The 13,740-nt window shown below is 43.8% G+C and overlaps 1 protein-coding gene across 2 annotated transcripts in view; it reads left to right on the top strand.

Moving 5' to 3' along the window:
- The window catches only part of CACHD1 (cache domain containing 1), a 113,215-nt gene that overhangs the window by 33,301 nt on the left and 66,174 nt on the right, over nucleotides 1-13,740 (top strand). For both annotated transcript variants that reach the window (XM_056355686.1, XM_056355687.1), the window contains exon 2: nucleotides 5,163-5,225. In XM_056355686.1, coding sequence (XP_056211661.1) covers nucleotides 5,163-5,225 — 63 coding nt within the window. The remainder of the gene's footprint in view (nucleotides 1-5,162; nucleotides 5,226-13,740) is intronic.

Here is a 13,740-nt window from a genome sequence, read left to right as displayed (position 1 = left end):
GAATGGAGGGGACAATGCCAGTTAATATTTACTTTCTATGCTAAGGTTCATTTAGAGTCATCTCCAAGATTTAAAACTGAGTTGCCTTCAGCTTCAGATTATAAATAAGAGTCTCCTAAGCCTTGTTTTGGCACACCATGAAGCTAAACCCCAGCTACCCCTTATCTCTGGCTTGGTGGGAAACCTGACTCCATCCTACCCGGAGATGCGGGTTTGGGTGCCGTGCCCATTCATCACTGTCAGACCCCACCTGCGGGAAACATTAGACAGTGGTGGCCCAAATCTTCCCCATCCCAGCCCCAAGGACCCCTGCCCTTGGATCCTCTCATCGCTTCCCAGTTTATCTCACTTATCAAATATTTGTCCTGCTATTCAAAGCTGTAAGTGAGGCAGGCTGGTGGCACCGTGAAGCACTTGGCTGCAGTTAAAGTCATTAAAGGATATATCCAGATACCACAGAGGAATATTTTCTAGGAATTTGCAAGTGCTTTGACCCAGGCGGGTAATGAAGGTGCTTGGGAAGGCAAGTGTCTCTAATGTGTTGAAAATGTGTGTTTGTAAAACAAACCCCAGCCTTCTCAGGACTCTGTCCAGGCTGTGGGCATTCTCTGCAGCTCACAGAGACACATTGCTCAGCTCTCTGGAAGCCTGCGTATCTTGGAGCTGTCACAGATCACCAGAAATCCTGTGGTGGTCCCTGCAGATGCCGTGATTTTCTGTTTGCGTAGCTAAATGCGAGTGCCGTCTTCGATAAGGGAAGGGGAGGATTAAGAAGGAGCACCAGTGATGTGCCGAGCATCGTGCTGCAGGGCTCAGGTGTTGCCGGAGGCGCAGGGGCCCCAGGGATGGCGCAGGGCTTTGTGCTCAGCCCCTGCGTGCCCCTCGGAGTTTAAATGTGAGTATAAAGCAGCAGGTGAGAGACACAGCCAGCCAGCCAAGCGTTACTTCTCTCTGAGCATCTCCAACGTTTGAGTAATTTGAACAGAAAATAACACTTTCACTGACTTTCTAGTTTAGGCCCGGCTAAGTCTGGAATTCATGTCATTTCTGAAGCTTGCTTTTGGAACAAAGCATGGAAAATACAGATGTTTCAAAACTCCTAAGTTTTGATGAAATTTTCCATTTTGTTTACTTGTCAATGTTGTGTTTGAAAACTGATGCTTTGTGGTGGATATAGCTGAAGCAAAGTTTGCTTGCCCTGCTGGGTAAGCCACAGCAGCACCAAATGCTGTTTTCTAAATCAAATCATGAAATTCAGTTCAGAGTTTGGATTGAAAAACAAAAGTTGCTTTTGTTTCAAATTTATTTTTTTTAAAAGTGAAATTCTTGGTGGAAATCTGCTTGATGAAACCAAGCCATTGGAGTACGTAAGTGTGCTGTGTACAGGTGTGTTGCAGCATGTGTGGGGCTGGAGCACGACTGCAAAGCAACTGTTCTCAGCTCAGTGCTGAAGATAAGTTGTGCAGAGCATGAAGTTTTGCTCTCTGCCATGTGCCACAAGAACAAAGCTGTTGTCTTTTAAAGATGTTTGGTTTAAAGGAATTTGACAATTCTCAGAAAATGAATCATTTCCACATAGTTGACCAATGTTCAGCAGGAAGCGGAATATTTATAATGATTATAATAATCTTAAAATAGTTGATGATAGGAAAAAGAGGGAGGAAAATGGAAAAATAAAATAAAATGCTGTTTGAGGGCTTGAGTCAGTGTGTGATGAGGAGGCACTGGGAACGGTGGCAGGGATGCAGATATCTCCGTGTCTGGTGGAGCACCAGCTTGGGTGAGAGGAAAGCCTGGATGCTGAACCAGCACAGCAGCTGCAGCCTTCATGTGCTGTGAGAGCAAGTGGTGATGGGTTACGGCAAATAATCCTGGGCGAGCATCTCATTAAACATGTGTGTAATTGTTCCTGTTGGAATGAACTTAGCCTGCTGCCATCTGCTAAGCAGATTCAATTAAACAATGAGGGGTGGGAAAAATAAAGTACAGATGCTAATGCACTGCGTAAACTACGATGGGAAGTTCTTTTAAATATTTAGACTATTTTTGTAAGTTTGTGGGGCTGACTTACTCTTGGGTCTCTGAAGTTCCCTTAACTTCATTAGGAGGTTGCCACATAGCTGTATTTTTCTACTTAAAGTTAGATCGCTTTTTAAGTTAGTGAAATTAGGTTAAATACAACAGGAAGATGTTTTTGGCTTTGGGTGTGATTCTGCATAGGAGTTGTTGAATGAGGAGCAGGTATCCTGAGTAACGGGACTGTACCCAGGCAGGGGCTGAGCAGTTAATGTGTGGCCTCGGGGAGCTTGACGTGCGATGGCTCGCATTTTCCTGGGTTGTTTCTCTATCCTTGTTTAGTTTTTACTGTTGGTTTAGGCTCATTGTCTGTGGTGGCAGTTTGACTAACAGGGTCCTGCTACCCTGTCTCTGCCATGCACAGGGCTTTTAATTAAAAAAAGTGGAAGATACTGTAACATTTTAAAGAACTCAGTTGAATTATAAATTGAGCAAAAATAGGTTAATAACCTAGCCCAGTGGCCAGTAAACTGCTGGCACTGTGACTCTTATATAACACTGTATAATGTTCTCTGGCATTATTTTGAAAGTTCGTCAACACAGCTACGTGTTAAAGGGGCGGAGGGAAGGGGTCAGCTTTGTGTTAAGGACAGAATGCTCCATTCTCGGTAGCTGACAGTCTGTTTCCTTCTTGCTCCTTTTGATGTCTGAAGACTAAATGCTGCGTGGAGAGAAAAATTCAATTCATTTAAAACATTTTGCATCAAAATGACATGATTTAATGTATTTTCTTCTGATGTTAAAATTGTCTTTTCATCTCATGAGGGGGAGGAAAAAAAAAAAAAGGCCAACATGTTTGTAGTTAAAGTATCCAAGCAGAACTTTAAACAAAGGTCTGGAAAAAGAGGAAGTCTCAATGTATGGGCGGCTTTTAAGAGTAGATGCCTCCCCCCACCCCCCTGCCCCCCTGGCTCTCTGAAACTTGTAAACCAAGGAGATTTATTGCTGCCCTTCCAAATGGTACTTTAGAATTAAGAGTTCAGATTTTTAAAATTCCTGAAGTCCTTGAGGGAGAGGGATAAGGGAAAGTGATGATTGTAAGTGGAGCAGAGCGCACCAAAGGTTTTTCCAGGCTGGTTTTGCCAGTTATGGCTGCATACAGTCTTACTAGGAGGAAGTCGGCTAAACCTGAACCAAGGTAACTCTTGGATCTGTGGACCAACGATTACACTGGATTTGGAAGAAATTTGGACTTCTTTAGTAATTGCAGTTGTTATTGCCAATAATTTGGAGAGCTGGCTCTTGCTTATTGTGTTGCTGTAAACATGAGTTGTAGTAATTTCACAACTATCACATCAGGGGAGGGACTGAACAGGGTCTTTATGAGTCACTGCCCTTTGCCAGATGTAGCTGTGCCTACACATGTATTGTCATGTGTTTGACTTAAGGGTGATAGATGTGGAATCTACTTCATCAGTGAAATCCCAGCTCCCCTTGAGGCTGGTAGAGAAAAAGCCCATTGACTTTTATTTTTTAATTTTTTTTAACTTTGTAATGCCTCCTCCACAGTCCGGGAAGGAGTTTACCCTCTGTGTTCTTTCTGCTTCTGTCACCAATTTCTGGTATATTTGAAGTCATAAGATGTATTTCCTAGCAGTTCCCTCTCTTCCCTATAAGATGCACAGAAGCTCCCATAAATGTCGCACTGTGTGCCATGTTAAAGTGCCCTCTTGGACCACCCGCTCCCATGGAGCAGCCGGCACAGCTCTTGTACAACTCAGATGGGCTCCCCGTGCTGCTGTTTCTGTGGGTGGCAATCGCAGCATGTCTTGGGTTTGGGCTGTGTTCTTGTAAAAAGTGCAGTGTGTTGCAAACACCCATGTTTTCGAGGAAGTGTAAGCATTTTGATAAGAATCTGCTTGGAAAATTATTTCAGCTTCTATATTGGATAACTTGCTTTTGTGCAGGGTATTTGATACGTGGTGGCTAAATGGCCACTTTGTTACAAACCCTCCCAGCCTTCTAGTTACCCCCAAGCTTGCAGGGATTGGCATGCACCTGAGCAGGACAAGAGAAAGTTAAAGATCTTTCTTAAAGTAATGGGCACTTTTTTCTGTTTTCTAATATATAATGACCTAAATAACCTCGATGTATTACCATTATGTCTATTGATAATGAATAGCAACACTATTGCTGCTTTGTATGATACTGTTCTCTGAAACCTCCGTTGTGTTACGCAGCCACCGTGTATTCCCATTAAGACACATAGAAAAGGAATATTTTAGGGACATTTGTATCTTTTCCAGTGGGGATGTCTTAGTGTCCCTAAGGGGACAGCTGCCCTTGGAAATGAGAAGTCCCGAAAGAGAAACTTAAGTGTATCAGACAAACTTTCCAGGAATGTCATCAGTGTAACCTGGAATCCTTCTAATCTTATTTTTCAGTCTGGAAGCAGAGTATTAACAAGGTGCTGAGTGTTTTTCTCCTCCACATAACCACTGTAAGTAAAGAAGGATGGCAGCGTGGCTGTCGCCTTTGGAGGCACTTGTGTCCCTCTGGGAACAGGCCGGAAGCTTTCTGAGGGCACAGCGCAGGCCTCACTTCTATCTTTTGATATGTCCTTTCTTTGCCATTAATGAGCTTGATTTGGTGGTTTTCAAAAGCAGGTCTCATTTTTCTCTTTTCCAGATACCAAATACGTCTAGATCTGGTTCACAGCCTCTCATGTGTTAGTTGGAAACAAGTATTTTTAAAATACTTACATTGGGTTAAATGTTTAGCACTAGAGATCAGTCATAGTTTGCACAGCAGTACACTTTCTAATGTGTAATACTTTTTTATAGCATCTTTATGTCAGTTTGGTAAATTAACAGGTGTTTTGGAAAAACCCTGTCATGTCTTTGCCTTCCGAAACAAAACCAGCCTCTTCATGCAGACCCACAAACAGGTATACAGAAACCTGATTCCCCTTGGGGAAGCCTGGCATTAGAGACTCCCTGGGTTAAACGGTCCTTTTCTGACATCAGTTTCCTCACCCATGGCCTTTTGGAGCTGCTTTAACATGGCATTTATGACAAAATGTCTCTTATGTATACTTTCTGATTTTTTTTCTTTTTTTTTCTTTTTTTTTTCTTTTTTTTTCCCAGAGGATATTCAACTCCTTCGTGTACATGGAGAAGATATCGAATGGAGAAAGTGAAGTTCAACAGGTGAGTCCAAAAGCCCCTTCCCACTTTCCGCTGCCCACTGGCAGCGTTACAAAGGCAGAGTCAGCTTAAAAATTACAGTTCTGTCTTGGATTTTTTGTGGCTACTTTCCTAGCATCCAGCCCATCAGATAACAATAAATGGGATAGAATATAAATGGAGATGGGGTATATGGGCTGATTATGTATTGGAGAGTTTTGCATTGCCATGAAAAGCTTTTCCATCTGCTTTGTGTGGGTCTGTCCCTTAGAAACAAAAGAGCAGAGGCAGAGCTGGGGCCCCCATGTAGTATCTGATTAATTGACTGGTTTTCATGTTCGAAGTGTCTCCTTTAAAATAGATTTAATTCAAAACAAAAACACTAATACTGTTTCTGAATGTGGAAATGGTATCAATTGCTTTGTGTAAATATGGGACAGCTACAACCTCATGCATAACAGTTGTGGTTGAGGGCTTTTTGTAATTTTGAGTGGGCTTTACTTACGGGAACACATTTGAACATTTCATTCTTCAATTTAATATTGAGGTGATATATCTCAATACATGGACTGTTTGCATTTTAATACATGCATGCATTTCAAAAACTAATTTTGGATCAGTTTTAAAACATCAAATAGATCATGTTTTCTTTTTTAAGAAACTAAGGTACCAGTTCTGTGTGCTCACAACTGCACCTCCGTGCTAAATGTGATGAGTTTTGGTAGAAGATGCAGCCACTGTGCTGTGTGGGCCGCTGGGGCATCTGAACAAAGATCTGGCTTTTCTTTCCAGTTTGAACATAGACTCACTTGCACAACCTTCAGCGAGTAACCTGACCTTTCTAGACCCTCATCAAACCAGTTTTAATGTTCAGTAAAACCAGAAGTGCCTCAAAGCAGGGCTCTCCCTGGGGAAAAGGGAATTGCTTTTCAGCCTTGCAGGTAACCTGATTTGTGCGTGAGCTGCAGTTGCTGCTTTCCAAGAGTGTATCAGTACATTGCATGCCCGTGTGCATGAAAACTGGTCATGTAATACAAAGAAATTAACACTTAAGTTGTGTTTACTGTAAATAGTAAAATGCCCAGACTTCCTTTTTTGCGCCAAGTCAAAGCAAAGCTGGATCAAATGGGATTGTGAATCATAGAGTCATGTAGATCAGAAAAGACTTGTAAGATCACAGAGTCCAACCGTTAGCCCAGCACTGCCAAGCCCACCACTAGCCCATGTCCCTAAGTGCCACATCTACAGGTCTTTAAATACCTCCAGGGATGGGGACTCCACCACCTGTTCCAGGGCTTAACAACCCTTTTGGTGAAGACATTTTTCCCAATATCCAATTTAAACCTCCCCTGGCGCAGCTTGAAGCCGTTGCTTCTCATCCTGTTGCTTGTTACCTGGGAGGAGAGACTGACCCACCCCACTGCACCCCTCTTTAATTCAGGTGGTCATGGAGAGTGAGAAGGTCCCCACTGAGCCTCCCTTTCTCTGGGATGAACAGCCCCAGCCCCTTCCCCAGCCCCCTGCCCGGCTCTGGACACGCTCCAGCCCCTCCAGGTCCCCCTTGCCGCGAGCGGCCCGATCCTGCACACCGGGTTCGGGGTGCAGCCTCACCAGTGCCGAGCGCAGGGGGCCGTCACTGCCCCGGCCCTGCTGGCCACACTGTTTCTGGTACCAGCCAGGACGCCGCTGGCCTCCTTGGCCACCCGGCCACGCTGCCGGCTCATGTCCAGCGGCCGCTGACCAGCCCCCCCGGCCCTTCCCCGCCGGGCAGCTCCCAGCCCCCTGCCCCCAGGGGCTGGTGTGACCCCCGGGCAGGGCCGGCACTGAGCCCTGGGGACCCTCGTCCGATCGGCCTCGGCCCCTCGACGCAGCCTGCCCAGACCCCCCTGCAGAGCCGGCCGACCCCCCGGCAGATCAGCACCCCCCAGCTCGGGGCTGCCTGCAAACCTGCTGAGGGTGCGCTCGATCCCTCGCCCCGGTCATGGGTGAAGGTGTTAGAGGGCTGCCCCCCGCCCGCACCCTGGGGACACCCCTTGCTACGTCCCGCTGGCGGCCGGTCACTCCAGTCGCCGCCACTGGCTGGGCTCGGCCTCCCAGCCAGGCTGTTACCCGGCGCAGAGCACCCCCGGCCCAGCCATGAGCGGGCCGTTCCTCCAGGAGAATGCGGTGGGAAATGGTGCCACGGGCTTTACTGAAGTGCAGGCAGACACCATCCACAGCCTCTCCTCATCCACTGAGCAGGTCACCTTGTCACAGAAGGAGATCAGGTCGGTCAGGCAGGACCTGCCTTCATAACCCCACGCTGGCTGGGCTGATCACCTGGTGGTTCCGTACGTGCCGTGGGGTGGCACTCGGGATGATCTGCTCCATAACCCTCCCGGCACCGAGGTCAGGCTGACAGGCCTGTAGCTCCCTGGATCCTCCTCCCAGCCCTTTGTGTAGATGAGCATCATATTTGCTGTCCTCCAGTCAACTGGGACCTCCCCAGTTAGCTGGGGCTGCTGATAAATGATGGAAGCTGGGTCGGTGAGTGCTGCCGCCAGCTCCCTCAGCACCCTGGGGTGGATCCCGTCTGGCCCCAGAGACTGGTGTGTGTCTGTGTGGTGTGGCAGGTCACCGGCCATTTCCCCTTGGATTGTGGGGGCTTCATTCTGCTCCCTGTCCCTGTCTTCCAGCTCAGGGGGCTGGGCACCCGGAGAACAACTGGCCTTACTGATAAAGGCTGAGGCAAAGGCGATGTTAAGCCTTTTCCTCATCCTGTACACTGTATTTAAATTTTTGGTGAGTTTTAGTTGGAGAGCATAGCTCAGCTCCTCTTCTATTTCAGAAGAAATACGGTAGCTTTCGATGGGCTTTTGGTCAATGTAGGAACTAAATTAATTTGCAGAAAGCAGAATCATTCAGGAAAGTTCCACTGAATCTGGGTTTCTGTTAAACCTAAAAGAAGCCTTTGGTGTCTTGTCCCATACTGGCATGTAATTGAAGTGCGCAACAACATTACAGAAAAAATTAATAAATACAAGAGCATGCAATTAATGATCTGGGATTTAAATGAGACTCAGATTGACATTATACAAATTTTAGGGTGAATCCCTTATACATGTTACCATAAAAATGAGAAGGTTTGTGTTTAGGAAAAATCCAGCAGAGTTCATCTGTGGTACTGCTTGTGTCTGTTAGATGTTTGGTGAGGTGCAGATGTAGTGGGAAACAACAGGGGAAGCCAGAGCAATGCATTAATCCTAGTAAATTACCTTAATTCTGGTATTAACAATACTTTACACTATTACCCTGCGGATAATAGTGTCTCAAATGTAATAAGAGGTGTTATGCTTTACAGGAGGTTTTTCCTAGTTCTGGTTATTTAAAAGATGTTTGATGCAAGTTTTTCCTGAAGCTTGATTATTTTACAGGAGTTTGTCCTGCATACTCTGTTTGGCTGTAGAAACATGTTTCTGACTCTGTTTGGCTGTAGAAACATGTTTCTGATTTTTTATCATAACTGTTGAGATAGCTCATCACCCATAATACAAGAGTAAAAAAATATGATGAGGGGTAAATAAGCCAGGAGGACATTCCCTCTGCTGGTTTTGATCCCACTGCCTCTTCATTATGCCACCTTTCCCACTTCCCTTCTCAAGTGAATTGCACAGAAGACTTTCCATACCTTTAGTAATTATCCTTATTGTCCCCTGGATTTGGTTGCCTTCTGCTTTATTTTTTTCCCCCCATTTTTTTCTTCTTTTATTTTTTGAAGCAGTCACCTGTGTATGAGTGGCATGACATGGAGGCAGCAGATGTGCCGTTAATGTTGTAGAACCCTTCATTTATTTTTGAAATCTCTCTTTCAAGAAACTCCCCAATTTATTTTTCTTTTTTGACAAACTCTTTTGAGTTCGACGAACTTTTGAGTTTGATTTTTTTTTTGACGAACTTTTGACAAAAAAATTGGAGAACATGTAATTAAGAAGAGGTTATATGGAACAGAGTACAACAACATCCTGTTCTCTTTGTGTAAGTGCTACCTTTTTTTCCTTGGAGTTCCAGATGGGTATGACTGTGTATTTGAGTAGTTCATTTTGTATCGTTGTTACTAATTTATACAATTCTGATGTGTGTTCTGTTACTAATTTGGGCATACCTTTTTTGGTTGACGTATTGGTGAAATATTGTCAATAAAAAACATATAATTGGATGCTCAAATATGATCCTGTAGAAGAAATTTGCTGCTTGCAAAGGTGATGCATCACCACTGCAGCTGGTGACACTAGGCAGTTGGTTTCTGTGGTGCCCGAGGTCAGACGTGCACCAACAGTGATGGTTCAGTGGTGCGGAGAGGAGATGCGTGCTGTGCTCAGTGTGCTGCTGGAGGCCACTGGCAACCCTTGGGAGGCTTTGGCATCCCTGTAAGCACGTGCATGTGGGTGCTTGTGTGCAAAGTGACTGTGAAAGGATTGCCCTACTTTAAAATTTAAAATCTGAAACTGTCCCAGTATCTTAAAAGAAGGATTCTCTGGCTTTAACGTCACACTGGGGTAATGTTTTTCTTGAGTATTTCTGGGTGGTCTGCACACCACGAAAGGGGCCGTGTGGGCTAGATTATACGTATCAGATGGCTTTTGAAAGCCAAAAATGTTTTGGGGAAACCAAGAAACTGGATTAAAACTTCTTTGAAGTCTCAACTATCGATGTTCCACTTAGGAAAAGATGCTGCATGTTTCCCAGCCGCAGATGTACGTATTCACCCTAAATAGATATAAATAACTGTCTAAACACTGTAGGTAGTGTGATGAATTTGGAGCTGTCAGAGGAGAAAAACGAGGCCCCAGTGAAGCATAATTACTGTGGTTAAAAGCTCAACAATGAAGTGGATAGAAGAATAATTGAGCACTTCTGTTTCATTAATAACTGGGTTCTTTTAGGCCTAATGAATCACAAGCAGTATAATCGGAGTTTTATGAGTAAGAGTAGTACATTGAACAGGATCGTCTTGAGCAAATGCAAACAAATATAAGCAAATTAAATCCCCTGTCGCTCATTTCTGTTTTTGTCATTCATTAACATTTTCTTAGCAACTGATACCCAAAGGCAATTAATTACAGTTTTATGTCAGCTAGGATTTTTTTCTGGCAGACCACTGGATTGTTGCGGGGTGTGGGTGTGGGGTTTTTTTATACCAAACTGTTTAAATAATGACTTTCAGTTTGTTGAGAAAGTGAAAAACTACAGCTGTTGGCCTTCAGGCCTGACTATTTAATACGTTTGACTTTCTTCATGCCACACAAGGAGTGGTTTACCTTTTGACGTTGGACGGATTACACTTTTAAGGTCTACAATAACAGGATTACTGTTGTACGTAACAGATAAAACATTGTTGGCCCTGGAAAGGTTATTAAAAATTGGAAGGTGGTTGCCAAAAATAACTTTGATTCCTTTCCTGTAAGTTATTTCAGTATCAGAGAACTTGCATACAATATGAAAATGTAGTGGTGTGAACTAGTGATATAAATGAAGTGAAAGATAGTTAGTTTTATTAGGGGAAAACCTAGATTAGCCATTTTTAAGGAAGTCAGCAAGTGTTCAGCGCCCTGCCAGACAGCTGGTTTCTGCGATACAGAGAGTAATAAACTGGGCTCCAAGGAGGACGGAGGACAGTGACAGTGTCTTGAGCAAGAGCATATTTACCGGTTTCATGCAGAAAAATCTTGAAGCATTGAACACTCTGCTAGAGAAGTTGGAGCGCAGCAGCGACATCTCTGCAGGTAGAAATTCATAATAATTTTTGCTATTTCTGGCTGCCCCTGCATCCTGGGGGAAGAAGCAGAAGCAAAGGAAATAATTAAATTAGTTGAGATAGTAAATTGTAAATATGCATATGTCAGCTGAAAATCACCTTGCTGGAATATTCCTGGGAATATTCACTCCTGTTTGAAGGCTGGGAAGGACAGAGACCAAGGGAGGATTTTAATTTAGAAGAAGTGAATGCACAAGCAGGGAGATAACGCCTTTTGTCGTCAGATTTTTCCTTGTTCAGTGTATCCTTCTCTCTGTGTAACTCCTGTGTTTAGAGCAAGAAGACTGTCATTCCTTTTCCTTCTAGCTCATTCAGAGCATAATCATCATCCATAAAACCAGCAAGAATAACCTAGAGAATCCATTTTTTATAAATCTTGTAGGAGCTGCTAAGAAATAGAAGGGAGTTTGTTGAGACGTTCAGGAACAGAATTGTGAGGCAAAATGCTGTTTTTTGGCAGGTATGCGATTTTGTTTCTAATAGAACCAGGTTACTGAAAGTATTTTTTTGAGAAATAAAATATATATATATATATATATTTATAAAATTCCTGAAAGTTGCTTTAATGATTTGGGTTTGAATATATTCTGTCTGCCACAAAATGTCTTCTGGAGTAATTCAAAGCATTCTTCTTGCAATACAATATATTGTAACTTCAGAAATGCTTATATTTCAGAGTTATAAAAGCTAAGACTCTATGATCTTTAAGGGCCTTTTCCAACCTAAATGATTCTATGAAATGGTTAAAAAAAAAAATCAAATTATTTGTTAGCTAATCTGAAGTGGAACTTCCAGTATTATTTTTGTAGAAAGAATACCTAGACATACTTGTTGTCAATCTGCTAGAGAACTTTATATTTGAATTTGGGGATTGTTTTATTTTCCATGTCTGACTACAAACTGAAGGATCCACTGTTCACAGTTTTGCTTTGCATTGCTCTTAGACTCCTGATGGACAAAAATTATTTCATACATTGATTTTACTGTTATACTTGGGCAAGTTCAGTGAAGTGTTTGTTAATAATTGGAATTAAAATAAGAAGAAATTTTGCAGAAGTGGGATACAGCTGCTGAGGATTTTTCACCCTGGCAGGGCATGCATTTTTTGAGATACTTTTAACTATATAGCAGCATATGAGTGAAGGGCACGTGTTCATTTGCTTGTGAAGGGTTCTTCCCTGATGACTATTATGGAAGCAGCGTTTATAGCCAACATCTGCTTTGCTTCTGAAAATATGGGAAAGGATAGAAGTTGTGCCCACTAAACTGAATCGGACACAGGCACTCACTGCATTTGGGAGAGCTCTCTTTAAAGATCAAATAGCTGTTTTGCAAACTGACCTTGTGGCCCAAGGAGAGCAGTAGACTAAGACGAATAAAAATCCCGGGTTGTATTATTTCTATGGGTTTCTTTCACTGGGTCCTTATGCTGTTGGGCTGCTGTCATCTTCTGGGTTTGTGGAGGACTTCCATGCAGCCCACCTGGAACTCGTTAGATAATGTACCACTTTTTCTAAGCCTGCTGCAGAGCCAGACCTCTCTTGGTTGGGTTTTTGATTTTTACTTCCTCTGTTACCAGTTGCCAGGTGATGGGATTACATTCAGAGCCATAGCCATTCCTTGTTTTTCCTTGTTTCTCTTTGGCAGTTGATTTGTATTCTATATATTGTGGGGTTTTTAATAAGCTGTGGGACAGGACACAGCTGTCTGTTGTGTTCTGTTCTCAACACATTTCTTGCCAAGGCCAGCGTCACATCAGACACCAGCTATGCACAAGATATCCTCTGTTCTTTCAGGTAATGTCTTGTTATAAAAATAATTAATATGTGAGTTTAAGGAGCTGCTTTGCAGTCACGCTAATGAAAGGACTCCTCATCACCTGATTTCTTTTACTTATTTTTTTACCAAGATGTGATGTCTTTCTGAAACTAAGCTGTGCCTCAGCCTGGAAGGATAGGCTTGCTGCAGAAACAGTTGTGCTGGTGAGGGACACAGGCCATCAAAAGCCTGTCTGGCTTTGGAGCGCTGGTACCTGCCAGACAGATAAATGCATTTGCTCCCTCTGTCACCAGGCTAGAAGAAAGCGTTGCCCTCACTATTCTCCTCCGTGGCAGGAGGAAGGATGCTTTTGGCTGCTGTCCCGCTGCCTCGCCGTGTCACACATCAGTGCTCGCTGCCCACAGCTGACAGCTTTGACAGTCACACCGATCCAGCGCCAGACTCCTGCAAAAACAGCATGGCAGCCTCGGAGAAACCAAATGCTGTTCTCCTCAGCAGTGTTCTTAGTAGAAACAGGGTCTTGAGGGTCTGCCCTGGGTGCTGCTCTGCCCACTCAGGTTTTGTAGAAGTGGTAAGGGAAAGCTCCGTGCTTGCCATAAGCACTCTCCTCTTGGCCAGAGAGGTGCAGGGTGCTAAGACCTAGCTGGCATGTTGGCTTGCTGTGCTTTTGGTTGGGTTGTTTGTTTGATTTTTGGACTGGGCAAAGAGCTGTTGAACCCTTTTGAGGGGAAATAGATTAGCATGCTGAAAAATCTAGATTTTGCTGTTAAGCGTGACATCTCCCTGGCAAGGAAAAGTGATATGCTTGCACAGCGCTGAATTTTATGTCAATTAATTGTGAGCCTCATGATAAAAGGTGATGCATTCTGTGTTTAACGTATTTCCAGAATGACTTTCAGGAATTATGGCCATTTCTCTAGATTTTCTTGTGCGCCATGTTTGACATCTTCCTTGGAGTAGGTCTTG

Source organism: Falco biarmicus, chromosome 11 (genome assembly GCF_023638135.1).
Source record: "Falco biarmicus isolate bFalBia1 chromosome 11, bFalBia1.pri, whole genome shotgun sequence".
NCBI lineage: Eukaryota > Metazoa > Chordata > Aves > Falconiformes > Falconidae > Falco > Falco biarmicus.
The sequence above is the reverse complement of the archived record's forward strand: the minus strand, read 5'-3'. Positions and strand labels throughout refer to the sequence as shown.